This window comes from Oncorhynchus keta, chromosome 37 (assembly GCF_023373465.1).
Source record: "Oncorhynchus keta strain PuntledgeMale-10-30-2019 chromosome 37, Oket_V2, whole genome shotgun sequence".
NCBI lineage: Eukaryota > Metazoa > Chordata > Actinopteri > Salmoniformes > Salmonidae > Oncorhynchus > Oncorhynchus keta.
In genome coordinates, this window is record NC_068457.1 from 19,109,192 (window position 1) to 19,136,204 (window position 27,013).

The following is a 27,013-nucleotide window of genomic DNA, read 5'->3' on the forward strand; positions in this document are numbered from 1 at the left end:
GAACTTTTTGGCAACAATGCAAAACGTTATGTTTGGCGTAAAAGCAACACCTGAACACACCATCCCCACTGTCAAACATGGTGGAGGCAGCATCATGGTTTGGGCCTGCTTTTCTTCAGCAGGGACAGGGAAGATGGGTAAAATTGATGGGAAGATGGATGGAGCCAAATACAGGACCATTCTGGAAGAAAACCTGATGGAGTCTGCAAAAGACCTGAGACTGGGACGGAGATTTGTCTTCCAACAAGACAATGATCCAAAACATAGAGCAAAATCTACAATGGAATGGTTCAAAAATAAACATATCCAGGTGTTAGAATGGCCAAGTCAAAGTCCAGACCTGAATCCAATCGAGAATCTGTGGAAAGAACTGAAAACTGCTGTTCACAAATGCTCTCCATCCAACCTCACTGAGCTCGAGCTGTTTTGCAAGGAGAAATGGGAAAAAAATTCAGTCTCTCGATGTGCAGAACTGATAGACACATACCCCAAGCGACTTACAGCTGTAATCACAGCAAAAGGTGGCGCTATAAAGTATTAACTTAAGGGGGCTGAATAATTTTGCACGCCCAATTTTTCAGTTTTTGATTTGTTAAAAAAGTTTGAAATATCCAATAAATGTCGTTCCACTTCATGATTGTGTCCCACTTGTTGTTGATTCTTCACAAAAAAATACAGTTTTATATCTTTATGTTTGAAGCCTGAAATGTGGCAAAAGGTCACAAAGTTCAAGGGGGCCGAATACTTTCGCATGGCACTGTATGTGGAGAGAAACAGAAAGAGATGTTTTGCTGGTGTACACGATCTGTTTTCCACTTGGTTTAGCTTCACAGGTGATGTTAAATGTCTATATAGCATTTAAGTACTCGGAACAACTTTCACTCAGCCAACATTGTCAGGAAATCTCTGTTTTTAGTGGTGTGTGTGTTTGATATTGCAATCACATCACCACTCATGATATGTTTTAAAAGATGGAGGCACTTGTCTGAAATATCCCCTTAGTCTTAATCTGATCTCGCTTCACTGACAGGTCCTTCTTGAATTACGGTGACATTTGGGCACTTTGGAGAAAAAAGTACTTCATTCTTCTAGATGTGTATTTATATCAATGTATTTAGTTGCATCTTCCCATTCTAAATCAACTAACATGGTACCTTAATGACTTTAAATAACGTTTACCATTATGATAACATTGTGTCACTAGTAGGAGTATTAACACCAATGAGGGTAACCCCAATGTGTCACGTGTGCTCCCTCTCCGGCCTCTAGGTCACCAGGCTGCTTGTTATGGTGCACACCTGTCACCATCGTTATGCGCACCAGCGCCTCATCAGACTCAGCTGGACTCCATCAATTCCCTGATTACCTTCCCTATATATGTCACTCCCTTTGGTTCCTTCCCTATATATGTCACTCCCTTTGGTTCCTTCCCTATATATGTCACTCCCTTTGGTTCCTTCCCTATATATGTCACTCCCTTTGGTTCCTTCCCTATATATGTCACTCCCTTTGGTTCCTTCCCTATATATGTCACTCCCTTTGGTTCCTTCCCTATATATGTCACTCCCTTTGGTTCCTTCCCTATATATGTCACTCCCTTTGGTTCCTTCCCTATATATGTCACTCCCTTTGGTTCCTTCCCTATATATGTCACTCCCTTTGGTTCCTTCCCTATATATGTCACTCCCTTTGGTTCCTTCCCTATATATGTCACTCCCTTTGGTTCCTTCCCTATATATGTCACTCCCTTTGGTTCCTTCCCTATATATGCCACTCCCTTTGGTTCCTTCCCTATATATGTCACTCCCTTTGGTTCCTTCCCTATATATGTCACTCCCTTTGGTTCCTTCCCTATATATGTCACTCCCTTTGGTTCCTTCCCTATATATGTCACTCCCTTTGGTTCCTTCCCTATATATGTCACTCCCTTTGGTTCCTTCCCTATATATGTCACTCCCTTTGGTTCCTTCCCTATATATGTCACTCCCTTTGGTTCCTTCCCTATATATGTCACTCCCTTTGGTTCCTTCCCTATATATGTCACTCCCTTTGGTTCCTTCCCTATATATGTCACTCCCTTTGGTTCCTTCCCTATATCTGTCACTCCCTTTGGTTCCTTCCCTATATATGTCTCTCCCTTTGGTTCCTTCCCTATATCTGTCACTCCCTTTGGTTCCTTCCCTATATATGTCACTCCCTTTGGTTCCTGCCCTATATATGTCACTCCCTTTGGTTCCTTCCCTATATATGTCACTCCCTTTGGTTCCTGCCCTATATATGACACTCCCTTTGGTTCCTTCCCTATATATGTCACTCCCTTTGGTTCCTTCCCTATATATGTCACTCCCTTTGGTTCCTTCCCTATATATGTCACTCCCTTTGGTTCCTTCCCTATATATGTCACTCCCTTTGGTTCCTTCCCTATATATGTCACTCCCTTTGGTTCCTTCCCTATATATGTCACTCCCTTTGGTTCCTTCCCTATATATGTCTCTCCCTTTGGTTCCTTCCCTATATATGTCACTCCCTTTGGTTCCTTCCCTATATATGTCACTCCCTTTGGTTCCTTCCCTATATATGTCACTCCCTTTGGTTCCTTCCCTATATATGTCACTCCCTTTGGTTCCTTCCCTATATATGTCTCTCCCTTTGATTCCTTCCCCAGGCGCAATTGTTTCTGTTCCAGTGTCATGTCTATGCGTTGCTTGTGTTTCTTGTTTTTAGTTGCGTTTATTTATTAAAACACTCACTCCCTGAACTTGCTTCCCGACTCTCAGCGCACATCGTTACACAATGAGATATTTTATGTTAAGGTTTTTCTGAAATGGAGACCACAAATGCTGAAATCTAAGGCCATCAATCCTTTAAAAAGAATGTACTGAAGTGATATGATTTATCATTTTGCTCACAATGTTATTTCCCTTCATTTCAATTCACTAAACACCAAGTAGTACTTTGGATTTAGACACACCACATGGTCAACTGAATCCTCAAATGTATGACGTACTAAAAGGGTGTGTTTAGCTAATCATTTTATTTAATATAGACCCATCCCCGATAACAGTTTGCCACTGGAGAGAATGCTTAAGGTTCTTGTATATCTTTCTAATCATTGATTTTCAAGGCGGTAACACCAATGACATAACACTGAGGGACACACATTATATAACTTCATAGCCTTCTTTGTTTTTATTGATCTATACAATACCTGATAGTAGATGTCAAAGATAGCAGATATCTGGTGTACTGTATTAGAAACACAATATACTAGAGATATTAGATGGAAACATTCAATATTACATGGAAACATAAGAGATGGAAAGAAGGTATTTGACAGACGCACGCCCACCCACGCACACCACAATGAAATGACCGGAGTGAGAAAGGAAAGAAGTAGAGAAATAGACTATAAGAAAGGCAGGGACAAAGACAGGGAATTACAAAGAGATTACAGGAGGAGTTACAGGAGGAGTGTGTGAGGTATGAGTTGTGGCGTACGGCTGTGGAGCTGCATACTCGCTGTTTGATCACACACACTTCAAACGCACACTTCTGTCTTCTTTCCAGATCCCAGACCTGTGTGTCTTTGTGTGTGTGTGTTAGAGATGGTGCACTGTTCTAAACTGGGTCGGTCCTAAAAACTAGACTGCTGAGAAAGTGGCGGTGCAGCTACCTTCTAACATTACTAACAGCTTTATGCTGGTGTGTGTGTGTGTGTGTGTGTGTGTGTGTGTGTGTGTGTGTGTGTGTGTGTGTGTGTGTGTGTGTGCGTGCGTGCGTGCGTGCGTGCGTGCGTGCGTGCGTGCATCAGCAACATCTATCTCCTCATTGGTTCAAAGACTGTTTTCTCTCTTGTTGTGGAGAGAGGGAATTAACCCCCCCCCCCTCAACACACACTGCTGTCGTTATTAGTTTTGAGGTGATGAGGCACAACAATCTCTCTCTCCCTCCTTCTTTCTCACTAATTCGGAGAGACTGCCTGGATGTATAATTCATGTTCTCTCTGCCAGCCTCATTCAGGTGCATTGCTACACTGTGCTATTTCGCAAATGTTCAGCTTTAACATGTTTCAGCTGTGAAGAAGAACATCTCCTGTAATGCTTCCACATTTGTCTCTAAGCCTAGCTCTACTCCCCCCCACCACACACACACACGAACCTCGGCTGTAACCCTGTGCTCTACAAATCATTTATACTTTTTTTTCTCTACACAGTCAGATGGATAAATAATGTATTAATGATCCATCTACACTGTCAAATTATTTCGAAATGTTCTATGTTTTGTACATAGACATTGATAAAAGTGTTATTAGCCAAATGCTTTCTCTAAACTACCGTCAAATCACTTAGACTTTCAAATGTATAGGCTGATAGGTTCATACTTTATTAATCCTCAAGACGACATTTCAGTAGAGAAAGCTGAGAGACATAAGAGGGTTAAAAGTAGAATGTGTTAAATCATTTGAAGAGAAAAAGAGGAAGTTTATACAGTGAGACAGACAAATGGGTTAGAAAGGATGCTGGTTGTCTGGTTAGAGAATCCTCTATAGATGCTGGTTGTCTTGTTAGATAATCCTCTATAGATGCTGGTTGTCTGGTTAGATAATCCTCTATAGATGCTGGTTGTCTGGTTAGAGTATCCTCTATAGGTGGTGCTTGTCTGGTTAGAGAATCCTCTATAGATGCTGGTTGTCTGGTTAGAGAGTCCTCTATAGATGCTGGTTGTCTGCTTAGACAATCCTCTATAGATGCTGGTTGTCTGGTTAGGGAATCCTCTATAGATGCTGGTTGTCTGGTTAGAGAATCCTCTATAGATGCTGGTTGTCTGGTTAGACAATCCTCTATAGATGCTGGTTGTCTGGTTAGAGAATCCTCTATAGATGCTGGTTGTCTGGTTAGAGAATCCTCTATAGATGCTGGTTGTCTGGTTAGAGAATCCTCTACAGGTGGTGGTTGTCTAGTTAGAGAATCCTCTATAGATGCTGGTTGTCTGGTTAGAGAATCCTCTATAGGTGGTGGTTGTCTGGTAAATGGCTGGGTTGGGGTTGTCTGGTAAAGGGCTGGGTTGGGGTTGTCTGGTAAAGGGTTGGGGTGGTGGTTGTCTGGTAAAGGGTTTGGTTGGGGTTGTCTGGTAAAGGGCTGGGTTGGGGTTGTCTGGTAAAGGGCTGGGTTGGGGTTGTCTGGTAAAGGGCTGGGTTGGGGTTGTCTGGTAAAGGGATGGGTTGGGGTTGTCTGGTAAAGGGCTGGGTTGGGGTTGTCTGGTAAAGGGCTGGGTTGGGGTTGTCTGGTAAAGGGTTGGGGTGGTGGCTGTCTGGTAAAGGGTTGGGGTGGTGGTTGTCTGGTAAAGGGTTGGGTTGGGGTTGGGGTTGTCTGGTAAAGAGCTGGGTTGGGGTTGTCTGGTAAAGGGCTGGGTTGGGGTTGTCTGGTAAAGGGCTGGGTTGGAGTTGTCTGGTAAAGGGTTGGGGTGGTGGTTGTCTGGTAAAGGGCTGGGTTGGGGTTGTCTGGTAAAGGGCTGGGTTGGGGTTGTCTGGTAAAGGGCTGGGTTGGGGTTGTCTGGTAAAGGGTTGGGGGTTGTCTGGTAAAGGGTTGGGGTGGTGGTTGTCTGGTAAAGGGCTGGGTTGGGGTTGTCTGGTAAAGGGCTGGGTTGGGGTTGTCTGGTAAAGGGTTGGGTTGGGGTTGTCTGGTAAAGGGTTGGGTTGGGGTTGTCTGGTAAAGGGCTGGGTTGGGGTTGTCTGGTAAAGGGCTGGGTTGGGGTTGTCTGGTAAAGGGTTGGGTTGGGGTTGTCTGGTAAAGGGTTGGGGTGGTGGTTGTCTGGTAAAGGGCTGGGTTGGGGTTGTCTGGTAAAGGGCTGGGTTGGGGTTGTCTGGTATAGGGCTGGGTTGGGGTTGTCTGGTAAAGGGTTGGGTTGGGGTTGTCTGGTAAAGGGCTGGGTTGGGGTTGTCTGGTAAAGGGCTGGGTTGGGGTTGTCTGGTAAAGGGTTGGGGTTGTCTGGTAAAGGGCTGGGTTGGGGTTGTCTGGTAAAGGGTTGGGTTGGGGTTGTCTGGTAAAGGGTTGGGGTGGTGGTTGTCTGGTAAAGAGCTGGGTTGGGGTTGTCTGGTAAAGGGCTGGGTTGTGGTTGTCTGGTAAAGGGCTGGGTTGGTGGTTGTCTGGTAAAGGGCTGGGTTGGGGTTGTCTGGTAAAGGGTTGGGGGTTGTCTGGTAAAGGGTTGGGGTGGTGGTTGTCTGGTAAAGGGCTGGGTTGGGGTTGTCTGGTAAAGGGCTGGGTTGGGGTTGTCTGGTAAAGGGTTGGGTTGGGGTTGTCTGGTAAAGGGTTGGGTTGGGGTTGTCTGGTAAAGGGTTGGGTTGGGGTTGTCTGGTAAAGGGCTGGGTTGGGGTTGTCTGGTAAAGGGCTGGGTTGGGGTTGTCTGGTAAAGGGCTGGGTTGGGGTTGTCTGGTAAAGGGTTGGGGTGGTGGTTGTCTGGTAAAGGGTTGGGTTGGGGTTGTCTGGTAAAGGGCTGGGTTGGAGTTGTCTGGTAAAGGGTTGGGGTAGTGGTTGTCTGGTGAAGGGTTTGGTTGGTGGTTGTCTGGTAAAAGGGTTGGGATGGTGGTTGTCTGGTAAAGGGTTTGGTTGGTGGTTGTCTGGCAAAGGGTTTGGTTGGTGGTTGTCTGGTAAAGGCTTGTGTTGGTGCTTATCTGGTAAAGGGTTGGTGATTGTCTGATAAAGGGTTGGGGTGGTGATTGTCTGGTAAAGGGTTGTGTTGGTGCTTATCTGGTAAAGGGTTGGGGTGGTGGTTGTCTGATAAAGGGTTGGGGTGGTGGCTGTCTGGTAAAGGGTTGGGGTGGTGGTTGTCTGGTAAAGGGTTGTGTTGGTGGTTGTCTGGTAAAGGGCTGGGGTGGTGGTTGTCTGGTAAAGGGTTGTGTTAGTGGTTGTCTGGTAAAGGGTTGTGTTAGTGGTTGTCTGGTAATGGGCTGGGTTGGGGTTGTCTGGTAAAGGGTTGGGGTGGTGGTTGTCTGGTAAAGGGTTGTGTTAGTGGTTGTCTGGTAATGGGTTGGGGTGGTGATTGTCTGGTAAAGGGTTGTGTTAGTGGTTGTCTGGTAAAGGGTTGGGGTGGTAATTGTCTGGTAAAGGGTTGGGGTGGTGGTTGTCTGGTAAAGGGTTGTGTTAGTGGTTGTCTGGTAAAGGTTTGGGGTGGTGGTTGTCTGGTAAAGGGTTGGGGTGGTGGTTGTCTGGTAAAGGGTTGGGGTGGTGGTTGTCTGGTAAAGGGTTTGGTTGGTGGTTGTCTGGCAAAGGGTTTGGTTGGTGGTTGTCTGGTAAAGGCTTGTGTTGGTGCTTATCTGGTAAAGGGTTGGTGATTGTCTGATAAAGGGTTGGGGTGGTGATTGTCTGGTAAAGGGTTGTGTTGGTGCTTATCTGGTAAAGGGTTGGGGTGGTGGTTGTCTGATAAAGGGTTGAGGTGGTGGCTGTCTGGTAAAGGGTTGGGGTGGTGGTTGTCTGGTAAAGGGTTGTGTTGGTGGTTGTCTGGTAAAGGGTTGTGTTAGTGGTTGTCTGGTAAAGGGTTGTGTTAGTGGTTGTCTGGTAATGGGCTAGGTTGGGGTTGTCTGGTAAAGGGTTGGGGTGGTGGTTGTCTGGTAAAGGGTTGTGTTAGTGGTTGTCTGGTAAAGGGTTGGGGTGGTGGTTGTCTGGTAAAGGGTTGTGTTGGTGGTTGTCTGATAAAGGGTTGGGGGCAGAAGGGGGTTATGGTTGCTTGTTTTCTGGTAAAGTGCTTATGGGGCATGTCAGTGTTTGGAGGTATTAATAAAACAGAAATGATATTATTGATCAAAGATGTGGCAAACTGCCCGCAAATATAACCTCATTTTGATATGGATGTGTGTGTGTTTTCGATATGGATTTAGTGAAGAGCCTCTAAGTGTTTTCCAGCTTTGAGTGATTAAGTCGGGCTACCACAGTAGACACACATGAGGATGGGTGGGTGGAGAGAGGGATGGAGGGAGAGAGAGAGAGAGATGGGTGGGGCAGGAATGAGGGGAAAACTCATGTTGATGTCAGTTGGTTAATCAGTTAGTTAGTCGTCAGTCAATCAGACAAATGTGAAGCATCTACTGTGAGATTCAATTATTCAATTTCATCAAAATCACTGGAGCAGTTACATACTTTAAGTCAATTTATTTCAATAAGCTTCCCCAACCCTCTCATACCCGGGAGGGGTAGTACCGTACAAAACTAGTCCCGAGAGGAGCGAGGGATAAAAGAGGAGAGTGTAGAGGGATGTGAGAGGAGAGTGCAGAGGAATATGAGAGGAGAGTGTAGAGGGATATGAGAGGAGAGTGCAGAGGGATATGAGAGGAGAGTGCAGAGGGATATGAGAGGAGAGTGTAGAGGGATGTGAGAGGAGAGTGTAGAGGGATATGAGAGGAGAGTGTAGAGGGATGTGAGAGGAGAGTGCAGAGGGATGTGAGAGGAGAGTGTAGAGGGATGTGAGAGGAGAGTGTAGAGGGATGTGAGAGGAGAGTGTAGAGGGATGTGAGAGGAGAGTGTAGAGGGATGTGAGAGGAGAGTGTAGAGGGATGTGAGAGGAGAGTGTAGAGGGATATGAGAGGAGAGTGTAGAGGGATGTGAGAGGAGAGTGTAGAGGGATATGAGAGGAGAGTGTAGAGGGATATGAGAGGAGAGTGTAGAGGGATGTGAGAGGAGAGTACCTAGAGGGATGTGAGAGGAGAGTGTAGAGGGATGTGAGAGGAGAGTGTAGAGGGATAGAGGATAGAGGGATGTGAGAGGAGAGTGTAGAGGGATGTGAGAGGAGAGTGTAGAGGGATGTGAGAGGAGAGTGTAGAGGGATGTGAGAGGAGAGTGCAGAGGGATGTGAGAGGAGAGTGTAGAGGGATGTGAGAGGAGAGTGTAGAGGGATGTGAGAGGAGAGTGTAGAGGGATGTGAGAGGAGAGTGTAGAGGGATGTGAGAGGAGAGTGTAGAGGGATGTGAGAGGAGAGTGTAGAGGGATGCGAGAGGAGAGTGCAGAGGGATGTGAGAGGAGAGTGTAGAGGGATGTGAGAGGAGAGTGTAGAGGGATGAGAGGAGAGTGTAGAGGGATGTGAGAGGGAGTGTAGAGGGAGAGAGAGTGTAGAGGGTGAGAGGATAGTGTAGAGGGATAAAAGAGGAGAGTGTAGAGGGATGTGAGAGGATAGTGTAGAGGGATGTGAGAGGAGAGTGTAGAGGTATGTGAGAGGATAGTGTAGAGGGATGTGAGAGGAGAGTGTAGAGGGATGTGAGAGGAGAGTGTAGAGGGATATGAGAGGAGAGTGTAGAGGGATAAAAGAGGAGAGGGTAGAGGGATGTGAGAGGAGAGTGTAGAGGGATGTGAGAGGAGAGTGTAGAGGGATATGAGAGGATAGTGTAGAGGGATAAAAGAGGAGAGTGTAGAGGGATGTGAGAGGAGAGTGTAGAGGGATGTGAGAGGAGAGTGTAGAGGGATGTGAGAGGATAGTGTAGAGGGATAAAAGAGGAGAGTGTAGAGGGATGTGAGAGGAGAGTGTAGAGGGATGTGAGAGGAGAGTGTAGAGGGATATGAGAGGAGAGTGTAGAGGGATATGAGAGGAGAGTGTAGAGGGATATGAGAGGAGAGTGTAGAGGGATATGAGAGGAGAGTGTAGAGGGATATGAGAGGAGAGTGTAGAGGGATATGAGAGGAGAGTGTAGAGGGATGTGAGAGGAGAGTGCAGAGGGATATGAGAGGAGAGTGTAGAGGGATATGAGAGGAGAGTGTAGAGGGATGTGAGAGGAGAGTGTAGAGGGATGTGAGAGGAGAGTGTAGAGGGATGTGAGAGGAGAGTGTAGAGGGATGTGAGAGGAGAGTGTAGAGGGATATGAGAGGATAGTGTAGAGGGATAAAAGAGGAGAGTGTAGAGGGATGTGAGAGGATAGTGTAGAGGGATGTGAGAGGAGAGTGTAGAGGGATGTGAGAGGATAGTGTAGAGGGATGTGAGAGGAGAGTGTAGAGGGATATGAGAGGAGAGTGTAGAGGGATATGAGAGGAGAGTGTAGAGGGATATGAGAGGAGAGTGTAGAGGGATGTGAGAGGAGAGTGCAGAGGGATATGAGAGGAGAGTGTAGAGGGATATGAGAGGAGAGTGTAGAGGGATGTGAGAGGAGAGTGCAGAGGGATATGAGAGGAGAGAAGTGCTGGATGAGAAAAAAAGTTGAGAAAGTTGCTGAAGGTCATCTGAGAGCCTCGGGGTAGAACCAATCAAAAGATGAATCTGTCAGCCAATCAAATCTGTCAGCCAATCAAAGCCCAGTCCTGTATCATATTCTTCAATCGACAAACACACACACACACACACACACCGCAGGGAAATGCAAGTAAGTGAACTCTTTCAAACAGAGGGAGCTAACCTTCATCAGCCTGCTTTATCTGGAAGTTTAACCTACACAACTATTAATATGCCACTCTAACACTGGGAGGAGAGGAGCGATCACAGGCTTTGATATGGTAATGAGAGGGTTTACACACACACATACACACACACAGCCTGAGTGTGATGGGGCTGTTTACATAAGGGCCTGCCCTGGGACGAGTGAGAGCTGTCATCCTGCCAGAAAGAGAGAGAGAGAAAGAGAGAGGGGGAGTGAGAGGGAGAGAGAGAGCAAACAGCCTGTCTGACTTTTTTACTGAGGGATGGAGTGAGAGATGGTGAAAAGGAACTGTTTAGAGAAGAGGAAGGACAACTGATAAGAAAACAGAAGGAGATGGAGGGTAAGAGAAGGAGATGTAGGGAAGAGAAGGAGGAAAGAGAATTGAAGGAGGAAAGAAGAGGGAAGAGAAGAGAAAGAGGAAAGAGAAGAGAAGGAGGGCAGAGAATAGAATAGAAGAGAAGGAGGAAAGAGAAGGAGATGGAGGAAAGAGAAGGAGGGAAAATAAGGAGATGGAGGAAAGAGAAGGAGATGGAGGAAAGAGAAGGATATGGAGGAAAGAGAAGGAGGGAAGATAAGGAGATGGAGGAAAGAGAAGGAGATGGAGGAAAGAGAAGGAGATGGAGGAAAGAGAAGGATATGGAGGAAAGAGAAGGAGGGAAGATAAGGAGATGGAGGAAAGAGAAGGATATGGAGGGAAGATAAGGAGATGAGGGAAAAGAGGAGGGAAGAGAAGAGAAGGAGGGAAGAGAAGGATATGGAGGGAAGAGAAGGATATGGAGGAAAGAGAAGGATATGCAGGGAAGAGAAGAGAAGGAGGAAAGAGAAGGATATGGAGGGAAGAGAAGGATATGGAGGAAAGAGAAGGATATGCAGGGAAGAGAAGAGAAGGAGGAAAGAGAAGGATATGGAGGGAAGAGAAGGATATGGAGGAAAGAGAAGAGAAGGAGGAAAGAGAAGGATATGGAGGAAAGAGAAGGAGGGAAGATAAGGAGAAGGAGGAAAGAGAAGGATATGCAGGGAAGAGAAGGATATGGAGGAAAGAGAAGAGAAGGAGGAAAGAGAAGGAGATGCAGGGAAGAGAAGGATATGGAGGAAAGAGAAGGATATGGAGGAAAGAGAAGGAGGGAAGATAAGGAGATGAGGAAAGAGAAGGAGATGAGGGAAAAGAGGAGGGAAGAGAAGGAGATGGAGGAAAGAGAAGGATATGGAGGAAAGAGAAGGATATGGAGGAAAGAGAAGGATATGGAGGAAAGAGAAGGAGGGAAGATAAGGAGATGCAGGAAAGAGAAGAGAAGGAGGAAAGAGAAGGAGATGCAGGGAAGAGAAGGATATGGAGGAAAGAGAAGAGAAGGAGGAAAGAGGAGGGAAGAGAAGAGAAGGAGGAAAGAGGAGGGAAGAGAAGAGAAGGAGGAAAGAGAAGGATATGGAAAAAAGAGAAGGTTATGGAGGAAAGAGAAGGATATGGAGGGAAAAGAAGGAGGGAAGAGAAGAGAATGAGGAAAGAGAAGGATATGGAGGGAAAAGAAGGAGGGAAGAGAAGAGAAGGAGGAAAGAGAAGAGAAGGAGGAAAGAGGAGGGAAGAGAAGAGAAGGAGGAAAGAGGAGGGAAGAGAAGAGAAGGAGGAAAGAGGAGGGAAGAGAAGAGAAGGAGGAAAGAGAAGGATATGGAAAAAAGAGAAGGTTATGGAGGAAAGAGAAGGATATGGAGGGAAAAGAAGGAGGGAAGAGAAGAGGAGGAGGAAAGAGAAGGATATGGAGGGAAAAGAAGGAGGGAAGAGAAGAGAAGGAGGAAAGAGAAGAGAAGGAGGAAAGAGGAGGGAAGAGAAGAGAAGGAGGAAAGAGGAGGGAAGAGAAGGAGGAAAGAGAAGGATATGGAAAAAAGAGAACGTTATGGAGGAAAGAGAAGGATATGGAGGGAAAAGAAGGAGGGAAGAGAAGAGAAGGAGGAAAGAGAAGGATATGGAGGGAAAAGAAGGAGGGAAGAGAAGAGAAGGAGGAAAGAGAAGAGAAGGAGGAAAGAGAAGAGAAGGAGGAAAGAGAAGAGAAGGAGGAAAGAGAAGGATATGGAGGAGAGAAGGAGATGGCGGGAAAGTGGAGAGGGTCATGGAAAGAGAAGGGGAATGATAAGACCTAGAGGAAAAGGAGGGGAAGGCAAGAATAGAGAGAAGGGGGGAATAAAGGATATGGTCCCCTGTTTCCCTCAGTTCAATGTGTCCTCTTTCAGGCTCTTAATCTACATTAACACACACTGCCTTCATGTATGCACTCAGTGCTTAAAATAAAGTTCAGTATGTTTGTGTACTGTGCGAGTGTGAGTGTGTGTGAATATGTGTGTAACTGTGTGTGTGAGACTGTATGTGTGTGACTGATTGTGTGTGTGTGTGACTGTGTGCTTGTGTGTGTGTGTATGAGGGGGTTGTAAACCAAGGTCAAAACCACTTAAGTGTCTGTCTTATGTAACCCCTCCCCCCCAGTCCAAATATTCCCCCGCTATGTCTGAGTCTGAGCTGCATACTAAGGTGGACACACACAGGCACACACTCTCTTTAAAGTGAAAGGGTGTGTATCGATTTAGCATGGTGTGCAGATTCCCACCACAACCCCTATACAAGGATTAAAATGAGAGCGCCAGAGGAACACACACACATCGCTTCTTAACGACACAACCTCTCCTAGCTACTCCTGTATCAGTTAGTTGAGGGTTAGTTAGTCTCTCTTCCTCCCCCGTCCTCCTCCTCTTTCCTCTCTTTCATCTCGCCATTAGGCCCACAGGCTAAGGAGGTGTGTCTTTGTGTGTGTGTGTGTGTGTGTGTGTGTTTTAAAGGAAGAGAAACAGCAGAGCTAGCAGTAGTTAATTAATACACATCAAAAGGACCATTAAATATGAAACAGCTACACAGCACAGCCAACAGCAGCAACAGTTTGGCTGACCTGAATAATTCACACAAGAGCTTACCCTGTGTGTGTGTGTGTGTGTGTGTGTGTGTGTGTGTGTGTGTGTGTGTGTGTGTGTGTGTGTGTGTGTGTGTGTGTGTGTGTGTGTGTGTGTGTGTGTGTGTGTGTGTGTGTGTTTAATGTGAATTATTCAGAATATAGCTTACCCTTCTGCCCAACACTCTATTTTGTTAACAAGAAAAATATTTATTTATAGGCTTTAAGTCTCTTTAGCTTTATATAATTATTTATAATTAGTGCTGTTACTATCTCGATTAGTGCTGTCAATATCTATATAAATCATGTTACTATCTCGATTAGTGCTGTCAATATCTCTATCAATCATGTTACTATCTCGATTAGTGCTGTCTATATCTCTATCAATCATGTTACTATCTCGATTAGTGCTGTCAATATCTCTATCAATCATGTTACTATCTCGATTAGTGCTGTCTATATCTCTATCAATCATGTTACTATCTCGATTAGTGCTGTCAATATCTCTATCAATCATGTTACTATCTCGATTAGTGCTGTCAATATCTCTATCAATCATGTTACTATTTCGATTAGTGCTGTCAATATCTCTATCAATCATGTTACTATCTCGATTAGTGCTGTCAATATCTCTATCAATCATGTTACTATCTCGATTAGTGCTGTCAATATCTCTATCAATCATGTTACTATTTCGATTAGTGCTGTCAATATCTCTATCAATCATGTTACTATCTCGATTAGTGCTGTCAATATCTCTATCAATCATGTTACTATCTCGATTAGTGCTGTCAATATCTCTATCAATCATGTTACTATCTCGATTAGTGCTGTCAATATCTCTATCAATCATGTTACTATTTCGATTAGTGCTGTCAATATCTCTATCAATCATGTTACTATCTCTATAAATCATGTTACTATCTCAATTAGTGCTGTCAATATCTCTATAAATCATGTTACTATCTCAATTAGTGCTGTCAATATCTCTATCAATAATGTAACCCATCCAATCATCCCTGTTATAGCTCAGTCAGTCGTTACTATCTTAATCAGTCCAGTTACAATAGTCAGTCAGTCCTGTTACTATCTCAATCATCCCTGTTAGGCTACTCTCTCTAACTCACCCCCAATATTGGGTATGTAACCGAATATACTGAGGCCGTGATTCAATCTGTTCGCACATTGAAACACGCTTGGCATTGTCACGTTCGTTGGAATGAATGTCGGACCAAGGAGCAGCGTAAGTAGAGTTCCACATTATTTATTAGAAAGTGAAACTTTAAAAAACGAAACAATAAAGAATAAATAAACCGTGTCGACAATGCAGTGCTAACAGGCAACTAAACATAAATAATATCCCATAACCCACAGGTGGAAAAATGCTACTTAAGTATGATCTCCAATTAGAGACAACGATTACCAGCTGCCTCTAATTGGAAATCATGCAAATCACCAACATAGAAAATAAACCTAGAACCCCACATAGAAAATATAAACTAGAACAACCCCCCAGTCACATCCTGACCTACTCTACCATAGAAAACAAAAGCTTTCTATGGTCAGGACGTGACAGGCATTTAAAGGTAATTTCCAATTGAGCAATGTGGGAACATTGCGTGTAATGCGCGATTGGATTGAATCCAGCCCTTATTCAGATTGCTTTTACATCTCCACCAGTGAATAACTCGTAATGTCAAGAACATAAATGGTAGTAAATTCATTAACAAAATAAAAGTATGATTATTTGAAACCCAATGAGGCTAGAGAGTTGCATTTTTTGACCAGACAGCTATGTGTGTAGATCTTCCCATTTTACTATTGGTCTTCATTCTCAGGGTTGAAAACGGAAAGAGTGGAACAGAGCTGCTACACTATGGGTGTCGCTTGATGTGTGTGTTTCCCCTGAGCGGATGCCTATTTCTAGATCGGTGGGGGGCAAGGTTTGGCCACTGGAGGAGAAAAGCTGTGTTTCTGTTTTAGAGAAGAAATCCTCACAACCTAAACACTTCACACACACGCCCACACAATGAAGCACACACACACAATGAAGCACACACACACACACGGGTCTTTCTATAAACTAGGGTACCAGTGAGGATTTCTTATACTGGACAACTTGTTAATAAATCATTGATAACACATTTATTTCATGTCATTACATTAAGATACAGTATAAGGGGGATCATACACTACAAGGCCAAGAGCTTGCAAAGCTGTCATCAAGGCAAAGGTTGACTACTTCAAAGAACACTTTTTGGGTTGCTACATGATTCCATATGTGTTATTTCATAGTTTTGATGTCTTCACTATTATTCTACAATGTAGAATATAGTAAAAATAAAGAAAAACCCTTGAATGAGTAGGTGTCCAAACCTTTGACTGGTACTGTAGGTCCAGAATATTTTGGTGTCTCATTCCTGAGTCTAGCTGTGCGCAATTGTGTAAGATAGACTATTGCGCAACACCCAATACTCTTCCTATTAATTATTCTGCATATAACGACGACAAATTACATAGTTACGACAAATTACATAATGAAATAACATGACAAATCCATTTTATTTTCCATGTTACACCTGCCATTTTAAACGACAAGGGGCTTGAAGTAGCCCACTTGAACATGAATTCGGAGCTCAGAAATTCAAGTACTAGAACATGGCTACTGTAACGGCTTTCATCGGAAGAAGAGGAATCGTCAGACCAAAATGCAGCGGGATACGTGTTCATCTTTATTTTAAGGAACTGAACACTGAATACAAAAATAACAAAAGGAAAACCCGAAACAGTCCTGCAAGGTGAAACAAACACTAAACAGAAATACAACTACCCACAAATAAAGTGGAAAAACAGGCTACCTAAGTATGATTCCCAATCAGAGACAACGATAGACAGCTGTCCCTGATTGAGAACCATACTACGGCCGAAACATAGAAATACAAAAACCTAGACATACAAACAAAGAATGCCCACCCAAATCACACCCTGACCAAACAACAATAGAAACATATAGCAATCTACGGTCAGGGTGTGACAGTACACCCCCCCCCCCCCCTAAGGGTTACTCCGGCCGCAAAACCTGAACCTATAGGGGAGGGTCAGGGTGGGCATTACTCTGCGGTGCTGGCTCTGCTCCACTTCTGGCTCGGCCCACTTCGGTATAGGCATGTAGAGCAGGAACCCTCACCGTTGACCCCGGACTGGAGGACGCCGCTGGACTGATGGTCGAGTCTGGAGTGAGTAGCGCCTCTGGACTGAAGGGAGACTCTGGCAGCTCCGGACTGGATGGAGACTCCGGCAGCTCCGGACTGGAGGGTGACTCCGGCAGCTCCGGACTGGAGGGTGACTCCGGCAGCTCCGGACTGGAGACTCCGGCAGCTCCGGACTGGAGGGAGACTCCGGCAGCTCCGGACTGGATGGAGACTCCGGCAGCTCCGGACTGGAGGGTGACTCCGGCAGCCTGGTTGGAGGGTGAGTAATGGGCAGCTACAGGACTGGAGTCCTGGTGGATATAGGTGGAGTGATGGGCTACTTACAGGATGTATAGTCCTAGTCCTGTGTTGTTGTATTGGTGGAGTAATGGGCTACTTACAGGATGTATAGTCCTAGTCCTGTGTTGTTGTATAGGTGGAGTAATGGGATACTTACAGGATGTATAGTCCTAGTCCTGTGTTGTTGTATAGGTGGAGTAATGGGATACTTACAGGATGTATAGTCCTAGTCCTGTGTTCTTGTATAGGTGGAGTAATGGGATACTTACAGGATGTATAGTCCTAGTCCTGTGTTGTTGTATAGGTGAAGTAATGGGATACTTACAGGATGTATAGTCCTAGTCCTGTGTTGTTGTATAGGTGGAGTAATGGGATACTTACAGGATGTATAGTCCTAGTCCTGTGTTGTTGTATAGGTGGAGTAATGGGCTACTTACAGGATGTATAGTCCTAGTCCTGTGTTGTTGTATAGGTGGAGTAATGGGCTACTTACAGGATGTATAGTCCTAGTCCTGTGTTGTTGTATAGGTGGAGTAATGGGATACTTACAGGATGTATAGTCCTAGTCCTGTGTTGTTGTATAGGTGGAGTAATGGGATACTTACAGGATGTATTGTCCTAGTCCTGTGTTGTTGTATAGGTGGAGTAATGGGATACTTACAGGATGTATAGTCCTAGTCCTGTGTTGTTGTATAGGTGGAGTAATGGGCTACTTACAGGATGTATAGTCCTAGTCCTGTGTTGTTGTATAGGTGGAGTAATGGGCTACTTACAGGATGTATAGTCCTAGTCCTGTGTTGTTGTATAGGTGGAGTAATGGGATACTTACAGGATGTATAGTCCTAGTCCTGTGTTGTTGTATAGGTGGAGTAATGGGATACTTACAGGATGTATTGTCCTAGTCCTGTGTTGTTGTATAGGTGGAGTAATGGGATACTTACAGGATGTATAGTCCTAGTCCTGTGTTGTTGTATAGGTGGAGTAATGGGCTACTTATAGGATGTATAGTCCTAGTCCTGTGTTGTTGTATAGGTGGAGTAATGGGATCATTTGCATGCATTCCCTTTTATTCCTCTAAGTATAGATGTGGAACTGCATGAAAATCCTTTTGATCTTGTTTCAAACCATTTAGAAATGTTTTGCCCAATGTCACACTGGCCTCATTATTTATAGAAAGACCCACATACATTTTCAGCAGAAAGTAGAGTTGTGCGCATGTGTTTGTATCTTTGTATAATGTGTGTGTGTGTGTGTGTGTGTGTGTGTGTGTGTGTGTGTGTGTGTGTGTGTGTGTGTGTGTGTGTGTGTGTGTGTGTGTGTGTGTGTGTGTGTGTGTGTGTGTGTGTGTGTGTGTGTGTGTGTGTGTGTGTGTCTGCTTGGTCACGGTGGTTGAGCACTCTGATTAATGCTTACAGAGAGACAACAGATGGGGAGAGGGGAGATATGAGGGGATAGAGGATATAGATGGTGGAGGACAGGGAGTTGGAGGGAGATATGAGGAGTGAGAGAGAGAGAAACAGAAGCAAGGAGAGAGAGAGAGAGAGAGAGAGAGAGAGAGAGAGAGAGAGAGAGAGAGAGAGAGAGAGAGAGAGAGAGAGAGAGAGAGAGAGAGAGACAGCTAGATGGAAAGAGAAAGCAGTGTAAATCCATCCTAAATCCATCCTAACCCTGTGGTTGTGTTGTGGCAGTGTTTTAACCATGTTGTTGTGTTGCGGTCTAGGTTCCACCATGACTACAGGGTTGCGGTCAATATAAATGACTACCTCGACATCTACTGTCCATTCTACACCAACGGCCCTCCGGCTCACGGTCGAATGGAACGCTATATCCTGTTCATGGTCAACCACGAAGGGTACACTTCCTGTCAACACAGGATGAGGGGGTTCAAACGCTGGGAGTGCAATCGTCCTACCGGTCCTGACGGTCCCCTGCGCTTCTCAGAAAAGTTCCAGCTGTTTACGCCTTTCTCCCTGGGCTTCGAGTTCAGACCAGGACATGAATACTACTATATCTGTGCGTAATATATCGTACCACTACAATATAACTAATATGTGAGCAATATCTAGTACTACTACAGTACTACCACTATAAATATGAGAAATATGCTGTACTACTGCAGTACTACGACTATAAATGTGAGTAATATCTTGTACTACTACAGTACTACCACTATAAATGTGAGTAATATATTGTACTCCTACAGTACTACCACTATAAATGTAAATAATATATTGTACTACTACAGTACTACTACTATAAATGTGAGCAATATATTGTACGACTACAGTCCTACTACTATACATGTGAGTAATATATTGTATTACTACAGTACTACTACTATAAATGTGAGTAATATCTTGTACTACTACAGTACTACTACTATACATGTGAGTAATATCTTGTATTACTACAGTACTACTACTATAAATGTGAGAAATATGTCGTACTACTGCAGTACAACAACAACATATTATGGGGTGAGTCGAAACGTCCATTTAAGTCGAATTTGACATGAATGCATGACAAAGTACAATGCTTGACTTCAATGTAAGTTAGGATTTACTCCTCTTACTGCTACAGTACAACTACTAGTATATGTATTACTACTGCTATGAGGAGAGAGAAGAGGAGGAATGAGAGAAACGTAGAGGGAGGGAGGGAGGGCAGAGGAAGGGTCGTGGTTATTTCCTCTGAGTAGCAGATTTTTATGTTGCCCTGAAGTCAAACTTAGCTCTTCTTATCCTCTCACTGTGTGTGTGTGTGTGTGTGTGTGTGTGTGTGTGTGTGTGTGTGTGTGTGTGTGTGTGTGTGTGTGTGTGTGTGTGTGTGTGTGTGTGTGTGTGTGTGTGTGTGTGTGTGTGTGTGTGTATGTATGTATGTATGTATGTGTATATATATATATATATATATATATATATATATATATATATATATATATCCCTTTCAACCTCATGGACACCAGATGTAGTGGGATCACCCAGGTCTAACCTGAACCCCATTCACAGTGGCATAACCAACATAGCAAACTACAAACTATCTCCATCTCATTTTCTTTCCCTCCCTCTTTCTCTCTGTCAGCGTCTCCTCATCCCAACCATGTAGGGAGGCCGTGTCTGAGGCTGAAGGTGTATGTCAGACCCCCAGGTAAGTCACGCTCTAACTACACACATACACACTCACACACACAAATACACACACAGAGAGACATGACTCCTCTCCATTTAATTTAGTTCCTAATAGAGACATGACTCCTCTCCTTGAAATGTAGTTCCTAATAGAGACATGACTACTCTCCTTTAAATGTAGTTCCTAATAGAGACATGACTCCTCTCCTTGAAATGTAGTTCCTAATAGAGACATGACTCCTCTCCTTTAAATATAGTTCCTAATAGAGACATGACTCTCCTTTAAATATAGTTCCTAATAGAGACATGACTCTCCTTTAAATGTAGTTCCTAATAGAGACATGACTCCTCTCCTTTCAATATAGTTCCTAATAGAGACATGACTCCTCTCCTTTAAATGTAGTTCCTAATAGAGACATGACTCCTCTCCTTTCAATGTAGTTCCTAATAGAGACATGACTCCTCTCCTTTAAATTTAGTTCCTAATAGAGACATGACTCCTCTCCTTTAAATGTAGTTCCTAATAGAGACATGACTCCTCTCCTTTCAATGTAGTTCCTAATAGAGACATGACTCCTCTCCTTTCAATGTAGTTCCTAATAGAGACATGACTCCTCTCCTTTAAATTTAGTTCCTAATGGAGACATGACTCCTCTCCTTTAAATGTAGTTCCAAATAGAGACATGACTCCACTCCTTTCAATGTAGTTCCTAATAGAGACATGACTCCACTCCTTTCAATGTAGTTCCTAATAGAGACATGACTCCTCTCCTTTAAATGTAGTTCCTAATAGAGACATGACTCCTCTCCTTTCAATGTAGTTCCTAATAGAGACATGACTCCTCTCCTTTCAATGTAGTTCCTAATAGAGACATGACTCCTCTCCTTTAAATTTAGTTCCTAATGGAGACATGACTCCTCTCCTTTAAATGTAGTTCCAAATAGAGACATGACTCTACTCCTTTCAATGTAGTTCCTAATAGAGACATGACTCCTCTCCTTTCAATGTAGTTCCTAATAGAGACATGACTCCTCTCCTTTAAATTTAGTTCCTAATGGAGACATGACTCCTCTCCTTTAAATGTAGTTCCAAATAGAGACATGACTCCACTCCTTTCAATGTAGTTCCGAATAGAGACATGACTCCTCTCCTTTAAATGTAGTTCCGAATAGAGACATGACTCCTCTTCTTTCAATGTAGTTCCTAGTAGAGACATTACTCCTCTCCTTTAAATGTTTCTAACAGAGACATGACTCCTCTCCTTTAAATGTAGTCCCTAATAGAGACATGACACCTCACCTTTAAATATAGTTCCGAATAGAGACATGACTCCTCTCCTTTAAATGTAGTTCCAAATAGAGACATGACTCCACTCCTTTCAATGTAGTTCCTAATAGAGACATGACTCCTCTCCTTTAAATGTAGTTCCAAATAGAGACATGACTCCTCTCCTTTAAATGTAGTTCCTAATAGAGACATGACTCCTCTCCTTTAAATGTAGTTCCTAATAGAGACATGACTCCTCTCCTTTCAATGTAGTTCCGAATAGAGACATGACTCCTCTCCTTTAAATGTAGTTCCTAATAGAGACATGACTCCTCTCCTTTCAATGTAGTTCCGAATAGAGACATGACTCCTCTCCTTTAAATGTAGTTCCTAATAGAGACATGACTCCTCTCCTTTAAATGTAGTTCCTAATAGAGACATGACTCCTCTCCTTTAAATGTAGTTCCTAATAGAGACATGACTCCTCTCCTTTAAATGTAGTTCCTAATAGAGACATGACTCCTCTCCTTTAAATGTCGTTCCTAATAGAGACATGACTCCTCTCCTTTAAATGTAGTTCCTAATAGAGACATGACTCCTCTCCTTTAAATGTCGTTCCTAATAGAGACATGACTCCTCTCCTTTAAATGTAGTTCCTAATAGACATGACTCCTCTCCTTTAAATGTAGTTCCTAATAGAGACATGACTCCTCTCCTTTAAATGTAGTTCCTAATAGAGACATGACTCCTCTCCTTTAAATGTCGTTCCTAATAGAGACATGAATAGAGACATGACTCCTCTCCTTTAAATGTAGTTCCTAATAGAGACATGATTCCTCTCCTTTAAATGTCGTTCCTAATAGAGACATGAATAGAGACATGATTCCTCTCCTTTAAATGTCGTTCCTAATAGAGACATGATTCCTCTCCTTTAAATGTCGTTCCTAATAGAGACATGAATAGAGACATGATTCCTCTCCTTTAAATGTCGTTCCTAATAGAGACATGAATAGAGACATGATTCCTCTCCTTTAAATGTCGTTCCTAATAGAGACATGAATAGAGACATGACTCCTCTCCTTTAAATGTAGTTCCTAATAGACATGACTCCTCTCCTTTAAATGTCGTTCCTAATAGAGACATGACTCCTCTCCTTTAAATGTAGTTCCTAATAGAGACATGATTCCTCTCCTTTAAATGTCGTTCCTAATAGAGACATGAATAGAGACATGATTCCTCTCCTTTAAATGTCGTTCCTAATAGAGACATGAATAGAGACATGATTCCTCTCCTTTAAATGTCGTTCCTAATAGAGACATGAATAGAGACATGACTCCTCTCCTTTAAATGTCGTTCCTAATAGAGACATGAATAGAGACATGACTCCTCTCCTTTAAATGTAGTTCCTAATAGAGACATGAATAGAGACATGATTCCTCTCCTTTAAATGTCGTTCCTAATAGAGACATGAATAGAGACATGATTCCTCTCCTTTAAATGTCGTTCCTAATAGAGACATGAATAGAGACATGACTCCTCTCCTTTAAATGTCGTTCCTAATAGAGACATGAATAGAGACATGACTCCTCTCCTTTAAATGTAGTTCCTAATAGAGACATGATTCCTCTCCTTTAAATGTCGTTCCTAATAGAGACATGAATAGAGACATGATTCCTCTCCTTTAAATGTCGTTCCTAATAGAGACATGAATAGAGACATGATTCCTCTCCTTTAAATGTCGTTCCTAATAGAGACATGAATAGAGACATGACTCCTCTCCTTTAAATGTCGTTCCTAATAGAGACATGAATAGAGACATGACTCCTCTCCTTTAAATGTCGTTCCTAATAGAGACATGAATAGAGACATGACTCCTCTCCTTTAAATGTAGTTCCTAATAGAGACATGACTCCTCTCCTTTAAATGTAGTTCCTAATAGAGACATGATTCCTCTCCTTTAAATGTCGTTCCTAATAGAGACATGAATAGAGACATGATTCCTCTCCTTTAAATGTCGTTCCTAATAGAGACATGAATAGAGACATGATTCCTCTCCTTTAAATGTCGTTCCTAATAGAGACATGAATAGAGACATGATTCCTCTCCTTTAAATGTCGTTCCTAATAGAGACATGAATAGAGACATGATTCCTCTCCTTTAAATGTCGTTCCTAATAGAGACATGAATAGAGACATGACTCCTCTCCTTTAAATGTCGTTCCTAATAGAGACATGAATAGAGACATGACTCCTCTCCTTTAAATGTAGTTCCTAATAGAGACATGACTCCTCTCCTTTAAATGTAGTTCCTAATAGAGACATGATTCCTCTCCTTTAAATGTCGTTCCTAATAGAGACATGAATAGAGACATGATTCCTCTCCTTTAAATGTCGTTCCTAATAGAGACATGAATAGAGACATGATTCCTCTCCTTTAAATGTCGTTCCTAATAGAGACATGAATAGAGACATGATTCCTCTCCTTTAAATGTCGTTCCTAATAGAGACATGAATAGAGACATGACTCCTCTCCTTTAAATGTCGTTCCTAATAGAGACATGAATAGAGACATGACTCCTCTCCTTTAAATGTAGTTCCTAATAGAGACATGAATAGAGACATGATTCCTCTCCTTTAAATGTCGTTCCTAATAGAGACATGAATAGAGACATGATTCCTCTCCTTTAAATGTCGTTCCTAATAGAGACATGAATAGAGACATGACTCCTCTCCTTTAAATGTCGTTCCTAATAGAGACATGAATAGAGACATGACTCCTCTCCTTTAAATGTAGTTCCTAATAGAGACATGATTCCTCTCCTTTAAATGTCGTTCCTAATAGAGACATGAATAGAGACATGATTCCTCTCCTTTAAATGTCGTTCCTAATAGAGACATGAATAGAGACATGATTCCTCTCCTTTAAATGTCGTTCCTAATAGAGACATGAATAGAGACATGACTCCTCTCCTTTAAATGTCGTTCCTAATAGAGACATGAATAGAGACATGACTCCTCTCCTTTAAATGTCGTTCCTAATAGAGACATGAATAGAGACATGACTCCTCTCCTTTAAATGTAGTTCCTAATAGAGACATGATTCCTCTCCTTTAAATGTCGTTCCTAATAGAGACATGAATAGAGACATGATTCCTCTCCTTTAAATGTCGTTCCTAATAGAGACATGAATAGAGACATGATTCCTCTCCTTTAAATGTCGTTCCTAATAGAGACATGAATAGAGACATGACTCCTCTCCTTTAAATGTCGTTCCTAATAGAGACATGAATAGAGACATGACTCCTCTCCTTTAAATGTCGTTCCTAATAGAGACATGAATAGAGACATGACTCCTCTCCTTTAAATGTAGTTCCTAATAGAGACATGACTCCTCTCCTTTAAATGTAGTTCCTAATAGAGACATGATTCCTCTCCTTTAAATGTCGTTCCTAATAGAGACATGAATAGAGACATGATTCCTCTCCTTTAAATGTCGTTCCTAATAGAGACATGAATAGAGACATGATTCCTCTCCTTTAAATGTCGTTCCTAATAGAGACATGAATAGAGACATGATTCCTCTCCTTTAAATGTCGTTCCTAATAGAGACATGAATAGAGACATGATTCCTCTCCTTTAAATGTCGTTCCTAATAGAGACATGAATAGAGACATGACTCCTCTCCTTTAAATGTCGTTCCTAATAGAGACATGAATAGAGACATGACTCCTCTCCTTTAAATGTAGTTCCTAATAGAGACATGACTCCTCTCCTTTAAATGTAGTTCCTAATAGAGACATGATTCCTCTCCTTTAAATGTCGTTCCTAATAGAGACATGAATAGAGACATGATTCCTCTCCTTTAAATGTCGTTCCTAATAGAGACATGAATAGAGACATGACTCCTCTCCTTTAAATGTCGTTCCTAATAGAGACATGAATAGAGACATGACTCCTCTCCTTTAAATGTAGTTCCTAATAGAGACATGACTCCTCTCCTTTAAATGTAGTTCCTAATAGAGACATGATTCCTCTCCTTTAAATGTCGTTCCTAATAGAGACATGAATAGAGACATGATTCCTCTCCTTTAAATGTCGTTCCTAATAGAGACATGAATAGAGACATGACTCCTCTCCTTTAAATGTCGTTCCTAATAGAGACATGAATAGAGACATGACTCCTCTCCTTTAAATGTAGTTCCTAATAGAGACATGACTCCTCTCCTTTAAATGTAGTTCCTAATAGAGACATGATTCCTCTCCTTTAAATGTCGTTCCTAATAGAGACATGAATAGAGACATGATTCCTCTCCTTTAAATGTCGTTCCTAATAGAGACATGAATAGAGACATGATTCCTCTCCTTTAAATGTCGTTCCTAATAGAGACATGAATAGAGACATGACTCCTCTCCTTTAAATGTCGTTCCTAATAGAGACATGAATAGAGACATGACTCCTCTCCTTTAAATGTAGTTCCTAATAGAGACATGACTCCTCTCCTTTAAATGTAGTTCCTAATAGAGACATGATTCCTCTCCTTTAAATGTCGTTCCTAATAGAGACATGAATAGAGACATGATTCCTCTCCTTTAAATGTCGTTCCTAATAGAGACATGAATAGAGACATGATTCCTCTCCTTTAAATGTCGTTCCTAATAGAGACATGAATAGAGACATGACTCCTCTCCTTTAAATGTCGTTCCTAATAGAGACATGAATAGAGACATGACTCCTCTCCTTTAAATGTAGTTCCTAATAGAGACATGACTCCTCTCCTTTAAATGTAGTTCCTAATAGAGACATGAATAGAGACATGATTCCTCTCCTTTAAATGTCGTTCCTAATAGAGACATGAATAGAGACATGATTCCTCTCCTTTAAATGTCGTTCCTAATAGAGACATGAATAGAGACATGACTCCTCTCCTTTAAATGTCGTTCCTAATAGAGACATGAATAGAGACATGACTCCTCTCCTTTAAATGTAGTTCCTAATAGAGACATGACTCCTCTCCTTTAAATGTCGTTCCTAATAGAGACATGAATAGAGACATGATTCCTCTCCTTTAAATGTCGTTCCTAATAGAGACATGAATAGAGACATGATTCCTCTCCTTTAAATGTCGTTCCTAATAGAGACATGAATAGAGACATGACTCCTCTCCTTTAAATGTCGTTCCTAATAGAGACATGAATAGAGACATGACTCCTCTCCTTTAAATGTAGTTCCTAATAGAGACATGACTCCTCTCCTTTAAATGTAGTTCCTAATAGAGACATGATTCCTCTCCTTTAAATGTCGTTCCTAATAGAGACATGAATAGAGACATGATTCCTCTCCTTTAAATGTCGTTCCTAATAGAGACATGAATAGAGACATGACTCCTCTCCTTTAAATGTCGTTCCTAATAGAGACATGAATAGAGACATGACTCCTCTCCTTTAAATGTAGTTCCTAATAGAGACATGACTCCTCTCCTTTAAATGTAGTTCCTAATAGAGACATGATTCCTCTCCTTTAAATGTCGTTCCTAATAGAGACATGAATAGAGACATGATTCCTCTCCTTTAAATGTCGTTCCTAATAGAGACATGAATAGAGACATGACTCCTCTCCTTTAAATGTCGTTCCTAATAGAGACATGAATAGAGACATGACTCCTCTCCTTTAAATGTAGTTCCTAATAGAGACATGACTCCTCTCCTTTAAATGTAGTTCCTAATAGAGACATGATTCCTCTCCTTTAAATGTCGTTCCTAATAGAGACATGAATAGAGACATGATTCCTCTCCTTTAAATGTCGTTCCTAA

At 42.6% G+C, this 27,013-nt stretch overlaps 1 protein-coding gene and 1 long non-coding RNA gene across 2 annotated transcripts in view; both read left to right on the forward strand.

Annotated features, from left to right (window-relative positions):
- The window catches only part of LOC127916726 (ephrin-A2-like), a 43,380-nt gene that overhangs the window by 11,995 nt on the left and 4,372 nt on the right, over nucleotides 1-27,013 (forward strand). Inside the window, exons 2-3 of the mRNA XM_052499478.1 lie at nucleotides 18,532-18,824; nucleotides 19,890-19,955. Of these exons, the coding sequence (XP_052355438.1) occupies nucleotides 18,532-18,824; nucleotides 19,890-19,955 (359 nt within the window). The remainder of the gene's footprint in view (nucleotides 1-18,531; nucleotides 18,825-19,889; nucleotides 19,956-27,013) is intronic.
- Nucleotides 17,075-17,801, forward strand: LOC127916727 (uncharacterized). Its single transcript, XR_008095748.1, has 3 exons — nucleotides 17,075-17,395; nucleotides 17,452-17,675; nucleotides 17,732-17,801. It is a non-coding gene; the product is annotated as an uncharacterized LOC127916727 (long non-coding RNA).